Source organism: Phragmites australis, chromosome 6, assembly GCF_958298935.1.
Source record: "Phragmites australis chromosome 6, lpPhrAust1.1, whole genome shotgun sequence".
NCBI lineage: Eukaryota > Viridiplantae > Streptophyta > Magnoliopsida > Poales > Poaceae > Phragmites > Phragmites australis.
Window position 1 is genome coordinate 45,231,588 of NC_084926.1, and position 16,664 is coordinate 45,248,251.

Genomic DNA, 16,664 nt, shown 5'->3' on the forward strand with positions numbered 1-16,664 from the left:
ATCATGATTCTTGAGCCACCAAACCACTATGACAAGACCTCAAGTCGGATAAACCAATAAGGCAAGATCTCACCACTAGGCTCTCTTCCAGTTACCTACCGCCGTGATCACTTCGGAGCTTGAGCCACCAAGGTAAGGGTCGCCGCGTCCACACCAAGTCGGAAGTGTCAACAAGCTTGTCGGCGAGTCACCAAGACTCTAAGGTGCTGACGTACCTCTTGGTACAAGTAAGGATCACTCCTTGATCTCTTCTTCAAGCTACAACACCTAGCTACAACTCACTCTAGGCCTATAAGCACTAAACGCTATATAATCTTATGCTTAATCGTCTTGAATGATCACTTCAAACACTTTGGTGGCTTGAATGTCTTCTCAAGTGTGTTTAAACTTCCTCTAGACTCCAACAGAATGTCACACCTTCAAATGATTGAGTGTATTGGTATTTATAACCTTAAACTCGCCAACTAACCGTTGCCCTAACAACTCACAGAAACTGTTAACACCAAATGATCTGGTGATAACAGTAGTACTAAGTCCAGATCATCCGGTGAGTACAACTCAGAAACTAACTGTTGAAACTTTACTCGATGCCTCTATGAACACCGAACACTCCGGTGTACCTTCAAATCTATCATCGGACCTTCCGGTAAGTTATCTTGAGCCATCCGAGCCTTTATAGTCTCTCTGTGTAAAATACTCCGGTGCATTCATCCGGCGTTCATTCCATTCACACCGGACCATCCGGTGAGTTAAACATTCTCTTCTTTTCCCTGAAAATGTTCCGGTTCAATTATCTCTGTGAACACCGGACTATCCGGTGAGTTGATCTTCATTCTTCAGCACTTAAAATCGCTTCTACAAGAAATATTCTGGTGCTTTATACCCTTCATCATCGCACGACCCGGTGCCTTCAAATCTTTCTGCCTCGAGGTAACTTTGTTGCATAAATACTCCGGTGAGTCTAACACACAGAGCATTGGACTATCCAGTGAGGCTAATAGCCTCTGAACACAATTCTCCGATGAGTGTAAAGTTCTCTATACCGAACTATCCGGTGAGGCAAATCTTTATAGAACTTTTTCAATTCAACCAAACTTTATTCTAGCTACGGTGACTTCTTAATGTATTGCATCTATGAGACTACTAACATATATTCTTGACAAATATATTAGTCCTAAAGACTATATTGTCATTAATCACTAAAATTACAGTTATATCCTAATAGGACCATTTTCGCTACACGCCACGGTAAAAACCATGGCCACGTGATGAAAAATTAACCGACACCTGGTGGTAGGAGTTTTAAGCCTCTAAACGTGCCTCAGTGGAGAGAAGTTGAGCCTTGAGCGTAGAGAACATGTAGCTCAACACCTGGTGGCCCTGCGCGAGCCAATGCAAGTCGCATACACAGGGTTCGGCACCGTCTCGGCGGCCTTATCATCCTTCGTGATCTGGATCGTCTTTGAAGGCGTTGGCACTGTGCCATCAAGGAACCCAACCAGCTAAGGTAGCTCCTCGCACGGGCGGCAAAACCTGAGCATTCCAGAGGTGACCGGAAGGCCAAGGAAGCTTGCCATGGACATTGCACAGTCGATGAAGAAGAGATCGACATGCTAGATGTGTTTTCGGTGGAGAAGGCAGGCTCCAATGCCATGTGGAAAATTATGGAAGCGTATAAACCCCACCCCAGAGGAGGCCGCCGCATGGGTATATATATATTGATGATGAAACAAGTTACAACTCTATCTCCGAGCAACCGGTTTACAACTTAAACTACAAGGCATGCGATACAGATAATCTAAGCCTAGAGATAAGAGAAACCGATCATTGGAGATATATAATGAACGAATATAAACAAACTCGATGGTAATACAAGCAGATATTTCCGCAGCAAGGTAGGCATGGACCATCCATGCATGGAGAGGCTCCATCGAAGGTACTAGGCGGGGCCTGACCTGGACCGGCCGGGCGGTGACAGTAACGGCTCAGGGCTGCCTGTCTGTGGGCCAGCTGCCCAAGCATCAACGGACTACGTCCAAGCTTCATGGGTCCCGGCCGGCCATGCACCCGGACCCGGACTGGACCTCCCTCAATCATCATCACCTCATGCACCGTTGTTTTCATTTGTTTCCTCCTCTCCTCTCCTCTGCTCTCCTTTCCTCCGTAGTATTAGTTTGTCTCGATCTAGATGGACTTGGGGTGGCTGATATATCCATGTACGCATGCATGCGCGCGGTTCATTTGGATGTACCATATATAGACGCACTAGTGTGACTGTCCCTGGCCCTGGCTGGGCGGACGACATGCATTGCATTGCATTCTGCAGGCAAATTAAAATGAGATAGATGGTCAGAGAGCAACCAGACAAGAATTACTAGTATATTATTGCTGCTGCCATGGTGCATGGTGACATCATACATGCATGGTGCATGGCTGACACTGACAAGAACAACCAGCTCGATGAGATGCACACTCCGATGGCCGTCCGGGCTCGGCCACCAGCCCACCGAAGCGAGAGGAAGGAGAAAGAGAAGAAAGGAAGGAGGGACCGCGGCCGGCGGTGGCCGAGGATGGCCGGGTGGAGGCTCGCCCAGGGGACGACACCGAGGGGCCGGGTACGCCGGAACTGTTATGCCCAAGTCGGGTATGCCGTTTTGGCAAAATCATAGCTCCGCCCGCAGGTAACTAATGTAAGCATGCACCACAGTGGTCATAAGAGTGGATTAAAAGAGAAAAGTGTACGTTCGTACAGTACATTTTAGGGACTAGCTTAATTTATAGCTGCAGCCTTTCGAAGCTACTTGGAGTGTAACTTTTACACCGTCGATGGTACGTACGTACTGGAATCTTACTCATGAAACGGAAAAGTAGTGTCAGAGAAGTCAAATCGGAGACCATTTTCTCGATTTAATAATTGGGTAAACTAGGCTTTAATTTTTGGTATTATATACTCCAGTAACGAGAAGGAAATATATACAGTACGTATGGTAGCTGCTCCGCCTCCTCCTTGTTTGAACCATGCATCTTCTCTGTCAATAGGAGGAGTATCTTTCTTGTGAGTGCAGTGCGCAGGTCGGAGAGACATTTGCGTATGCAGCATGATATGGTGCCTTGCTTACAATTGAACTGTAGCATGCATGCTGGCTCTGGCTGGCTGCTGTCTTGGCTCTCGTTCTTCCCATTCTTTTTCGTCTTTGGACTCCCTGCACAGCACTGAACTGTACTGCATTATCGCCATCGCGTCGTCGTCCCGAGGTGAGGTGATGAGACCCACGTAGGCGAATTCCTTCCTCCTCCGCTGCCCTGCCCAAGTGGTACGGCGGTCAACCCCTCTGTCCAATCAACCAACAACACGTGTCTCCGTGCCACCAAACCGGTTCAACTTGAAACGGTCCGGTTCGACCGTTCACCGGCTTTGATGAACCATCTCTAACAATTTCTCTTTATGAGTTCCATTCATTTTACAAAAGTATTCTAGTTCTCTTTAGCATTTTAACCATTTTTCTTTACGTTTTTTTCACAAAATGATTCTCTCTCCAATTCACTCTACCCCAAAATTCTCTTCTTAATTCGCTTTAAAAAAAATTGTTGAAAATAAAAAAAATAAAAGACATAAAAACAAGAAGGGAACTATATGGATGGACATAAAAACAAGAAGAGACCTACCACGGCTAGGAGGACTTTGATGATAGATGGGCTAGGAGGACTTTGATAGATAGCTAGACTAGATAGGTCAGGGTAGCCTCCTTTTTACGGTTACCTCCCTGAAAGAAGAGTCTCTTCCAAATCAGTAATGCGCCGCAACCCTCGCTGTTACCGGCATTTGCTACTCAGGACCTCTTGTTGAGCCTACGACTACCAGCGCTGCCGATGCAGTGCATGATCCATTTCATTTTGCAGAGTAGTCCACTTGGCCACTATTGTTCCGTATACTCATGTTTCTGGTTATTTGGAACCATGCAAAACTTTCAGCTCTGCCGGTGCCATTGATGTACTGATTAATAAGTAACACTATTAATCAGCAGCACCTACGGTAATCCATTCCATTCCTGTGAACAATGCAATGGCAGATTTCAGTAAGCCACTACTGTACTATTTGGAATGCATGCTCCCTCCTGCTGCAGTCTTTTAAGACTACAAGGGGATCTTCAGAGTTCCCTGCTGTCATTAATTTTAACTTGCATATATTTTCTCTAGATTGACTTGTATCTAAAACATGAGGCAAAGCAAGGCTATTGTATTTGTATTGTACAGGGAGAATACAGTATGCTACTCGCATGCATGGACATGGACATGGCTTATATACTACCAGGGCAGATGATCCAAGTGTAGACAGGGATCAGCGATTTCTAATTAAAAACTAATCCTCCTCACCGAATCAAGCAGTAAAATAACTGCGCTTTCCAATGCATAACAAAATCTTCCTCCTCTTCACACGTGCAGGGCACGTGTGTGGGGGTGCCAAGCCCCCTTTTCTTTTCTTTTTTACCTTTTCCAGACACGTCCTTTTCTCTTCAACCCCTTTTGTTGTGAGAACTCCACCTTAGCATGCTGCATGCATGATTTTAACTTTGGTCAAAATTAATCTTCCATTTCAGATGAACTCCACTTTATACTGATTTCATATCTACATGAGAATAGTATGCATCTCATTGGACAAAAGCCAAAGAATATGCCAAAGCTCCACCAATTCAAGTACATGAAAAGTAGAGGATGATCAAGCTAGTGACTAGCAGTTCCCAATAAACAAATAAATTGAAAGATGAAACAAAGCATCGTAGCTTTGTTTTCCAGAATAAGAAAGAGTACAATCAAACCGGGACAAGGACCGGAAGAAAACCATCAAAAGCACCCTGGGTACAAATATGGGCATGTCCAAGGACTGCTTTCCAAAACTGCCAGAAGATAAAGCTGGGGCAGCCAGAAGCAAAATGGAAACCGAACCTGTCTGCCCTTCCCTGTCTTGCCTACTACCCCTCCCCTCTTCATTAAGACAAGGCCATCCCCTTCTTCCTCCATCTCCCCCTCTTCATCCCCATCCCCATCCCCATCTCCCCTCCCCTGCGCATTTCCATTTCCATTTCCATCTTCAATTTTCAATTAAGGTGAAGCTGTTAGGAAGCAAAGCCTCGTCTCCCCTGTCTGTTGTTGCCCAACATGTGAACCAAGCATGCTTCACCACTGAGGCAAGGCAGTGTAGGGGTGGCAATGGTAGCAGTAGCAGTAATTGACCACCACTGGAGTAGAAAAGAGTCTCCTTTCAGTTCCCAGCCAACTGAGGAGGAGTACCACCAGTACTAGTAACTCGGTAGGATACACACTCTCCGGTCCGCACTTACTACTCAGCCTCAGCTAGTGGAGTGGAAGAGTACTCCTGTCGCCATGCAGTCCGGCTACGGCGGTGTCTCCGAGTTCCAGCAATTCATCATGGACGGCGCCTTCTCCATGTCCGCGCCGCCGCCGCCGCCGCCGCAGCAGCAGCAGCAGCAGCCCCAGCCTGCTCCCGCCGGGGTTCAGGAGCTGGGCGGGCCCTTCAGGTACCAGCCGCTGCACCACCACGCCCTGCCACCGCAGCACCACCACCACGCGCCGCACCCGCACATGCCGCCGCACTTCGCGCACTTCGGAGCCGGGCCGCCGGCCGCCGGAGGGATACCCTTCACGCAACAGCTACTGCACCAGGCGGCCGCCGCAGGGCACCACCTCCAGCTCTTCCACGAGCAGCAGCACCACCACCAGCACCAGCACCACAAGCCCCAGCCAGCGCCGCCGCAGCACCACCCGCACCCGGCGCCGGCGAGGTGGACTCCGCAGCAGCACCACCAGCCCCACCCGCACCACCACCATCTCGGCTTCGACGTAGAGGCCACCGTGCCGGAGAGTTCCGGGCCCGGCGGTGGGAGCGCGGCCTCGGGCGGCGCCGCCCCGCCCGGTGTCCCCCCGTTCTTGGCCGCCGCCATGAACTTCAAGCTGGCCGTCGACGCCGGTGGCGGCAGCGGCGCCACAGGGGGCACGGACGACGCCCTCAACGACGGAGGTGGCGGGGGCAGCGGCATGATGCTTCACGTCGGTGGCGGCGACGACGAGGCGGCCACCGAGAGCCGACTCCGGCGGTGGCCAGGCGATGAGGAGACCTCCATCAAAGAACCCACCTGGTACAAAGACCTCTGCTTACTGCTTCTCCAAATCTCGCAATCGAAGTTAATTTGTTCGCCGATCTGTTTGCTCTATTAATCCATGACGAAAATTGGAAAAAAAAATCAAATAAATCTTGTTTGGTTGCTCTGCTTCGGATGCTCGGGAGGAGGGAGCAGAGGACGAGAAATAATAGTGACATGATTGAGAAAGAAGGGGAAGAGAACACACACACAAACACCTGATGCTGATGCTGATGCTGATGCTGATGCTGATGGCGATTCCTCCCCTCAAACAAACACACACACTCTCATTCACTCGAGGACCTACTTTTTGGCTCCCATTCCGTCTCTCCTCCCTTTTTTTACGATGATTACCTCACCGAAAAGGTTGACATGGAGAAAAGGGCGCATCTTGTTCTTGCATGCAGCAATTCTAGCCATGAAAACATCTTGCTCTTGGAATTCTTTCTCGCAATTGCAAGTTCTTCTTTGTTTAGTGACTAGCGTTCTTCTTCTTGGTTGCCGCTCTCCCTGGATGTGATTGTGCAGGCGGCCGCTCGACATCGATTACTTACACAGCAGCACAAGCAGCAGCAAGAGGGCAGGGAAGGAGAAGGTGGCCACGCCGGAGTCCCCCGCGCCGGCTGCCGCGGCCAATTACTTCAAGAAAGGCGACGACAATGCTTCAGCCGCTGCAGCGTCGGCGTCCGCGGGCGGCGGCAACTACAAGCTGTTCAGCGAGCTGGAGGCCATCTACAAGCCCGGGAGCGGTGGCGCGGGCGGCGCTCAGACGGGCTCTGGCTCCGGCCTCACGGGCGACGATAATGCCATTCTGGAGCCGGCCATGACCGACCTCCCCGGCGCGGCGGCCGCGGACGCACCGCAGCTCAACACGTCGGAAACGTCGGCCGGGGAGGACGCCGCGGCGGTGGTGCAGCAGCAACCGCAGCCGTCGGCGGACGCGGCGCGGCGCAAGCGGAAGCGGCGGCGGCAGGAGCAGCTGAGCGCGTCTGCGTCCTTCTTCGAGCGGCTGGTGCAGCGGCTGATGGAGCACCAGGAGAGCCTTCACCACCAGTTCCTGGACGCCATGGAGCGCCGCGAGCGGGAGCGCGCCGCGCGCGACGAGGCGTGGCGCCTGCAGGAGGCCGAGAAGTTCGCCCGCGAGGCCGCCGCGCGCGCGCAGGACCGCGCCAGCGCCGCCGCCCGCGAGGCCGCCATCATCGCCTACCTCGAGAAGATCTCCGGCGAGTCCATCACCCTCCCGCCGCCCGCCGACGACATCAACCAGGACGCCGCAGCCAGCGTCGGCAAGGAGCTTATGCCCTACGATGGCGGTGACACGGCGCCCGGCAGCGGCAGCGCGGGCGCGCTGCACTTCAGCACGTCGCGGTGGCCGAAGCACGAGGTGGAGGCGCTGATCCGGGTGCGCACGGGGCTGGATGGGCGGTTCCAGGAGCCCGGGCTGAAGGGCCCGCTGTGGGAGGAGGTGAGCACGCGCATGGCGGCAGCGGGGTACGGGCGCAGCGCGAAGCGGTGCAAGGAGAAATGGGAGAACATCAACAAGTACTTCCGCAAGGCCAAGGAGAGCGGCAAGAAGCGGCCGGCGCAGGCCAAGACGTGCCCCTACTTCGACGAGCTCGACCGCCTCTACTCCCGGTCTGGTTCTGGTGGCGCGCAGTCGTCCGCGGCCGGCAACACTAATGCCGGCACGGGGGAGGACGCCAAGGCGAGCTCTGAGCTGCTGGACGCGGTGGTCAAGTACCCCGACGTGCACTACGGCCCACCTGGGTTCGTGTTCGACAGGGAGCAAAGTGAGGCCTGCGGCGGTGGCAATGAAGGCCGGGATCACGATGCTGCCGACGATGGCAACGGCGCGGCACACGACGATGAGGAGGATGGCATTATTGGCAGAGGGAGAGCGAGCGATGATCCGGAGGACGAGGTGGAGAGCCATGGCCACGATGATCACTAGGTAGCAATGCAAGCTATAACTCGATCGATCTCTAACTTGGAATAGCTGCTGCATGCATGCGATGAGATGCGAGCTTACAAGTTGAACGAGTACTCTTTATCTTCTCCTTTTGTTGCTTAATGATCTAGCTGTTTGTTCTTGTTAGATATATATTACTCCACGTTTCTTTACTTGTTAGTACTACCTCTACTTATATATGATTACTTATCTACAAGAGATTAGTTTAATCAATTTATTTGTTACAGTGGTATGCGTTGATCATCATAGCCGAAGAACAATGTAGTGATGAACTGGCCGGGCCTAGCAGCATCAGCAAAGACTCGGCACGTGTGTTAGAGTAGGTAGCACTTAGAATAGAAACAAAAACAGATCTGTTCTTAGGGCTTCAGTTCTACATCAGATCTTCCATTAGTCGGCTCAGATCTTCCATTAGTAGGTTAACATGAAATGATTTAAGTTTTTATTTTTAAATTAAAATTAAAATAAAATAATTTACCCAAATATCTTCAGTGTACTATAGCTTTAGCTCTATAAATTTTTGAAGTTAGAAATATCCATATGTAAGAATCTTTATAGTTATAGCCGTATCAAACACGGTCGTAGTGTAGTCAGGATCTGTTTGGTAAGACTCTAGTATCAAGAATTTTTGAAGCTGATCATTTTCAGCTCTGAAAATCTTAGAGCTAGAGCTATGTGCATATTGATGGTTTTTTTAGTCATTTGTTTTTAATTTAAACTAAAAACATATATTTAGATTATTTTATTTTATCCTATAAAATCTAAATCTTGCATGTATCTCGGAGCGGAAGCTATACCAAATATAATCTTAGTGTACTATAGCTTCAGCTCTAAGAATCCTTTAAACTGGTTATTTCTAGCTCTATAAACTTTTGAAACTGGTGCTGTGGATAGATTAAGTGCCTTTGATTTAGACATATTATTTTTTATTTTAGATTGAAAATAGATACTAATTTATTTTATTTTATAAACTTTAAATCATATATAAGTATCGAAGCTGAAACTTTACCCAAAAAGATCTTGATACAGACTCTTGATGCATCTTCTCCCTTATCCTTGCTTGGCGTCCTGATCAGCCCCTGGCCTTGGCTCATAAGTAACGCATGCGTGCATGGGTGATGGATGGAGTCCTGGCATTGTTGGCAATCCATACCCAAATGACGAATGCATGCGTGGTTCGTACATTGAATCCACACCCGTTGTTCTGATTACTGCAAATAATTTGTTTTTCGTGGATTCCTTTCTGCAAACTTGTGAGGCCATGAGGATGCCTAAGGTTAAGTAGTCACTAATTCACTATATACGTGTGAGCATGTGCACATGGATTATAGAAAATGCTACATATGATGGTGATGTGCTGTGTGTGTGCATGGATTATAGCATCATGATTGTTGGTGACCTGGGAATCGGAGGTCTTCGAGTCTCAAGATCAGAACAGCAGAGTGCTACGTAGCGCCCTTTCGCGGGGGTTATCTCCTTGAGATACGAGAAGACCAAGTTCCGGGAGAGGGTGTTCGGGGCCATAAACAATGGTCCCTGAGTACCCGAGTTCCCCGATAGCCCAAGAAGATCAAGTACCGGGAAGATGGTGCTCAGGGCCGCGAACAGTGGCCCCCCGAGCACCCAAGTCCCCCGATGAAAAGAAAAAACAAAACCGGGAAGAGGGTGCTCAGGGCTGCGAACAGTGGCCCCCGAGCACCCGAGTCCCCGAGGACCCAAGGGAAGTCAGTTCCGGGAGAGAGTGCTCGGGGCCGTGAACAGTGGTCTCCGAGCACTCGGTTCCCCGAGGACCCGAACAGTCAGTTCCGGGAGAGAGTGCTCGGCCGTGAACAGCCCCCAAGCACTCGGTTCCCCGAGGACCCGAACAGTCAGTTCCGGGAGAGAGTTCCGGGAGAGAGTGCTCGGCCGTGAACAGCCCCCAAGCACTCGGTTCCCCGAGGACCCGAACAGTCAGTTCCGGGAGAGAGTGCTCGGGGTCGCGAGCAGTGATCCCCGAGCACTCGGTTCCCCGAAGACCAAGAAAGGGTACGTCCGGGAGAGAGTGATCGGGGCCGTGAACAGTGGCCCCCGAGCACTCGGTTCCTCGAGAGCCTGAGAAGTCTTTCGTCAGTGGCCCCCACAGAGGCCCAGCGGTGATGTGTCAGCTGGTGAGCGGCCCGATGCTGCATTTAAGAGGGCGCATGGCCTGTCACTTCCAACTGCTCCCCCCCACGCTTGCTGTCAGTCCCTGCCACGGTCTAACAGGGAGGCGTGGGGACATTTAATGCACGGGTCCCATCGCGCGTCATCCGGCACACCTCGGGATAACGTCGCAGAGCACGAGACACCCCGCCTGTTGTCCTGCTGTGTCAGACCTGCTTTGACCGGGCGGGCACGCTGGGCTGCTCAGTGGCTACCCGGTGGGCCCTCCCCGTGGTGCCCGTTGAAAAACGGCATGGTGACGAATAAGACCGGACGAGGGCGCGTTTTCAACCCTTCCCGTCACCTCGCGCAGCAGCCCATGATGGTTGCTTTCCATTTTATGGCGCCTTGGAACTCGCGCCATCCTTTTTGGCACGCTACCGCCCCGTCGGGTATATAGGCAGGGCGGGCTTCCGCGGAGAAAAAGAACGGAGGTTGAGCTGAGGACAAGTCTCGAAGAACACAAGACAGAAGCATAGATCAGTCGAAGAATCAGGAGCACGAAGCTCTAGACTAGACAAATATTCTTGTAACTCAGCAGATACTCAGAGAGACATTCTCAGAGCATTTATAGCATACACACAGGAATAGGGTGTTATGCTCAGTACGACCTGAACCTGTCTAAAAATCCCCTGAGCATTTACTACTTCCGGCATATGATCATTCCATTCCACCTGCATCTCATTTACGCCCATTTATTTCACCTGTGAAGTGGATTCAAAATCATCCCCCCGCCCGAATCTCAAAGGGGTCCCTCCGGATCCCCGCTTGAGGAGTTCACCCTCCGACAATGATGCTATAATTATATATAAATGATTGTAATTTGGTACTTTTTCTAGTCGTAATTATATTTTTTCTATATAATCATAATTTGTTCATCTTTCTGTACACCCTTAGTTGTGATTTTAAAAACGATATATTTACGATCTACAAGGTAGTTCAGTTACTATAAATATATATGGTCGTAACTCATTAACATCTCTAGTCGTAATTATGTTTTCTTTTATTTGATTGTAACTGACTATTTTTTCTTAGTCGTAACTTGAGAGTGATGTAAAGATAATGAAATTGTGTTTAGACGTAGGTTTTAACTACAGTATAGCACAAATTGTATTTGAGATGTCTACCGTGTCGAAACCTAATAAAAAAGGAAAAAAAGCTCCCCACCATTCACATCAAGACATCAACCCAAATAATACTGCACAGAGCGCACACACGACCACGTACCGCTCCTTCCATACGTACGTCTTTGCTCCAGCTTCAAGACGAAGAGCAACATATCGACCAATGACGCCTCCCTCGTCGTCCTGCTCATCACGGTGCTGGTGGCCACCCGCGATGCCTTCCGGGTGTCGACTTCGCCGTGCGGCCGCAGTAGAGATCTGTTCTGAGTCTCTATGCAAAATAGACTTATATATATATTATCAAGCCATATATTAATTATTAATTTTCTGCAGCTAGTCCGATCCGTATCAATCTGGACTTATCTTATTCCCTGCTGCACACGAAGCAGCCTGACAGATTATATACTAGAAAACACCGGACCTCGATGCATGATATACTGCCACCAAATTTGTACAGGATCTAATTAAGTAAACACGTACATAAACCATGTATTATCCATAAGAAAATCAATATGTGTGTTATTTAGCCGCAAAGTACGTACTGCAAAATTTTGAGTGTGTGTGGACCTTGGATGGAACATGTTCAGGGAATTTCTAGCTAGTGTTGGCGTGTTTATAGGACTCGCAAGCATGCCAAAGTTTCTTTCAAGACCAAAGTGGTGAGAGAGAGAGAGAGAGACGTGTAGACAAGGGTCTGCACTGCAGTGCAGTCCAAAAAGTGTGACGTCAGTGAAGGACGGGGGTGGGGCCCCGTCGTTGGACATGTCAGGACTCTCGCAGGACCATCAGCATTTCCGCTCATTTTCTTCTCTTCGATCTTTTCTTTTCCTAACATCGAAACGCCTCGCTTATTTTTGGCTTTTCTGCTCTTTCCCCCCTCTTTAATCATAAGCTTTTTCTTTGGCCTTGTCCGCCTCCCCCCCCCCCCCCCCCTTTTTGTAAATATGAGCTTTATGGATTAAGGAGAAACATTTTATGGATTAAGGAGAAACATTACAGTTTAACTAGTTGGACAATGTAAGTAGGTACTTGCCTTAACTAGGCAGTAGTATGAACACTTCTCCTAACTAATTGTGCCAACAAATATGCCCAATTGGTTTCACTCACAATTTACTTGAACTATCTCTATCTCATGGAATGCCTGCATCGGCTCCTTGCCTCTCGAATGTAAAAAACAATGTCTCACCTATATATTCTCCTTAGTAACTCTTCAACGAAGACACCGACATGGAACGGTCCGATTCAAGAATCACCGGCTTCAGCTTCAGTAGGATCATCTAGGCATGTTTGGTTTGTGCCTCCTCAGTCCTACCAAAATTTAGTTACGACCTAAAGAGGGCATAACTAAAATTTTAGTAACGTAGCAGTGTTTAGAATGTAATCATACTAATACTGTCAAAAGTTTTTCAGTTGTGTCTATTACATGTAGGCCCTACATGATAATTACATTTTTAACATCTAAATATATTCAATATGAATCTTGATTTAGAGATTTAATGGCAAGAAATGCAATGCATCAAACGGATTGTAAATCTGATACACGATTTAGGAGAAAAAATCATTTGAAAGTAAGAAACCAAGTTCAAATGTGTCTTAGTTTACTTGTGATAAGTGATTGACATTGATATTTATTTGGTCTGATGATATTCGATTTTGCATGAGTTTTGATGTGTCTTAGCTTTGAATCTTGATGGTAGAATGATCGGGGTCAAGTGGAGTGCTTAGTGTCGGACGATCAATGAGGCCGAACGAAGTCAATTATGATTCTAGCTAAACAAGTGAGGTCAAACAAAGCATTTGTAGCATCCTGAGTTTGAACGTGCTTATTTAGTTGTAAGTTTAGCTCCAAATTAATTTTTTTTAGGGTTTATTAATCTAACTAAGGTTAAGAAGATAAGTATGTGGATGTATATATATACCTTCATGTACATTAGATGTACTAAGTTGAATAAGTGTTCCAAATAGCACTAGTGTCAATTTCAAAGTAATCTCTGCATTACGTTGGTTCATATGCTTTGGTTGAGATTCTTATGGTTCTTTTTGTGGTGGTTTTGAAATGGAATGTCTCTCAATTTCAAAACCTACTCTTAGATTCTGTTCAGCTCAAATCCAATTTGAATTCAAATTCTTGGATTCAAATCATCTTTCAAAAAATCTCGAGATCCAAAGATTAGATATTCTAAATGAAGTTGATCTAAATTCAAAATCAAATCCAAATTCAAATACCTCAATTTGAATTTAAACTTTACTCTTATCGCAATTATTCTTTTTCCTCTTCTCGGGCCGAATTCCATTTCTTCTCACTTTCCCGACCCGCCGAGCCGGCACGTTCCTTCTCCCCTCTCCCCCTCTTCTCCCACGCTACCGGCCCATTTCACCCTCGGCCCACGTCGCCTGTGTGCTCCAGCCAGCTCCCTCACATGCCTGCGCCCGCTCGGCCGTCCGCTTGGCCACATGTCGCTGACCTGGCCCGCTCCGTTTTCCCCTCCTCTACCTCGCCAACACAGGGGCCCCGCGTGCCTGGATGTTCCCCCACCTCCCGCTCATGCTCCAGTACATCGCGCCGCACTATGCTTAGTCGTCGCCGCTTTTGGCGCCATTAAGGCGTCGATGACTTTGTCGCCCGCCCCTCCCCTCTCTGCTCTCACAGCGCGCCGCCCGAGCAAACCCTGGCAGCCGCGACTTCGGCCATCGCCCGTACACGAGAGTCGGCGGCTGCGCCGACCCGTCGCATGGATGGGGATGGGCATCACCCACCGCGCTGCTCACCATGGACAACGCGGCACCGCGAGTCCAGCACCGCCTCACGCCAAGCTGCACCGCCCCCCTTCTCCCCCTTTTCCATCTCGCTGCCACTGCGCCCCCTTTTTAGCTCCACCACTGCTCGCCATCGACGTGTTGCCAAGGAGGACGAGAGGCCCGTCACCGTCACCGTCCCCGTGCAGGCCCCCATCCGTTGGAAGCCGACATGAGCCACCCGTGCATCGGAGCCGAGCCGTCCGCCGTCGCCCTTCGACCAAATGCCGGCCACCGTGACCAAATCGCCTTCGTTTGTCTTCCGGTGAGCCTCTTGGTTCCCCTAGCACCCCCTAGATAGCATGTAGGCGTCTCCCGAGCCCCCTTTTTGCTTGTTGCCATGTGCCGCTGTGTGATTGCCGCACACCGCTGTGGAAACATCGCTGCTGATGTGGTTATGCGCTCTGTGTGGTCACCGGCCGTCGTGCTGTGTTCTCTAGAGGCGTTAGGCCTCTTTTCTTTGCAGGTTGGCCCCTCCCCGTGCAGGGGAGGTGCTGCCTGATTGTTTCCGCATCGCTGTCTTTACTTCAACCGTGATCTGGCACTGCTTTCGCCGCTGGCCGCTGTCAACGAGCTTCCCGTCGTGTTCCCCGTAGCGTGCAGAAGCTCGGCATCAACTCGTCATCGTGAAACTTCGGCGAAAATCCGATCCCGGCGAGCTTTCCAGCGCTGTGCCGTCGTGATTCCTCACCACCGGCTTAATTCCCCTCCGCTTCGCTGCTCGCGCGCGTCCGCACGCTCATGCAACCCAGCTCGGGCCGTGTCTCGGCCTAGCCAGCAGGCCAAGCTCGGCCCAGTGGCTGGCCGGCCAGGCCGGCCGGCCTAGCCGCCAACAGGTGGCACCCTGTGGGCCAGCCTAGCTCCCCTGGCCCGTTAACCAAACAGACCAAGGCTCGAGCGGGCCTGTACTTTGTAGCCTAAGCCTGGTCTGACCTATCCAAGCTCGGACCTGGCCCAATATGGGCCCACCTGGTATTGTTCATGTGGGACTAGGTTACTGTTCAGTGGGCCTCACTTATAAATAGTGCCATTTGGTATTTTTCAAACTTAATTTAGATTAAAACTTCCGGGAGCCGTAACTTCTCCATTCTGGCTCCGATCTCGGTGATTCTTTCGCTGAAATTCATTTAAAATCGAGATCTACTCATCTGTCATGTTATGGTACCCGTTAGGGCTCATTTGGATTTCCATTTGGTGTTAATTGATTATTCTTTAGTATCACCGTTATTGATCGTAGTCGCAATTTCAGGATAACCAGAGTTCTGCGAGTGCTATGCAGGAAGCATCAGGAGCGAGGAGGATCCCGATTATAATCTAGACTTCGAAGAAAATTCCGAAGAAGGCAAGTCCTATCTCCTTGATCATATTGAACCTATATTTTCAAATAACTCACACTATATTGAACCTATGTTTTCAAATAACTTACACGATAAACTAAACTGGACTTATTATCGCATGTGCTATATATTGCGTTTTCTTTCAAACTACTTTTAGTAGTTAATTCTATCAACACTGCCATGCCTTACATGTCATCATCCAGAATACATATCACCGTAGGAATACCTGTTGTTAAATATATTAACGGTAGGCGACGCCTTGATATCTAGTATGCTTAGGATGGAATACGTCTCCTCGGAGATGTCGCTTTTAAAACACCTCTCATCGGAGACAAGATTTACTGTTATCAATGACAACTCATATTCCATGAATCGTTGATGGTTGTGGAAACCTTGATGTTGTGTGGGATATGGAGGGTGATGTGTAAAAATGGGTGAAAACTGTTTTGGCACGGGCAGGTAGAGTGGTCCTCCGGGGAGGATGCTCTTGAGAGCTTGAGTTACATGATGGTATTCATTGCCCATGAAGATGTCTGGCCCAGCCATTTAAGAACCGAGTCATGTCGTAGCCATGCCTTAGTGATCCCGTGCAACCATACGTCCTGTATGGGCAGGACTTGACTTTTCCTTCACCGGACTGAGTTAAGCATCATACCAGAAGGCTAAGAGAAACGAGCAGACAAGGGTCCATCTGTCCCGCTGTTTGAAGATTTTAGGGACCGGCTTAGGCTTAAAAAGGGATGCTGGCCTTCGGAACATGCAGCTTTGGGACTTGACGTGTCTCGTGAAAAAGCTCGACAGGAAAGGTGTTTGGAGAGTCTCAGTATGATTCGCTCTTCCGCTTGCAACAGGTAGAGGCTGAGCATATCGCGTGGGTAAAGCTGTACAACCTCTGCAGAGTGTAAATCTATTTGAATAGCCGTGTCCACGGTCATGGACATGCGAAGGTAGAACCTTTTTGACTAGACTTCAGGTGCGTGCATCTTGATGAGTGGGTGTGTGGACTAGATGTCCGTGTGATGAGGTTGCTAGCTCAATTCGTCAGAAGCTGTGTGGTACTAGAGGTATACCAGATGTTATAATAGGGATTACGGAGTGA

General features: G+C 49.4%; 1 protein-coding gene across 1 annotated transcript; it reads left to right on the top strand.

Moving 5' to 3' along the window:
* The first annotated feature begins 4,904 nt into the window (after window positions 1–4,904).
* LOC133922873 (trihelix transcription factor GTL1-like) lies at window positions 4,905–8,279 on the top strand. Its single transcript, XM_062368398.1, has 2 exons — window positions 4,905–6,155; window positions 6,687–8,279. Exons 1-2 carry the CDS (start codon window positions 5,383–5,385, stop codon window positions 8,107–8,109), a joined length of 2,196 nt encoding a protein of 731 aa, XP_062224382.1. The 5' UTR covers window positions 4,905–5,382; the 3' UTR covers window positions 8,110–8,279.
* The last annotated feature ends 8,385 nt before the right edge of the window (window positions 8,280–16,664 follow it).

Excerpts from the sequence above, each read along its gene's own strand:
- LOC133922873 (XM_062368398.1), top strand. The coding sequence starts at position 5,383 with ATGCAGTCCGGCTACGGCGGTGTCTCCGAGTTCCAGCAATTCATCATG. Across the intron at positions 6,156-6,686 it reads TCCATCAAAGAACCCACCTG|GCGGCCGCTCGACATCGATT; the intron begins GTACAAAGACCT and ends GTGATTGTGCAG.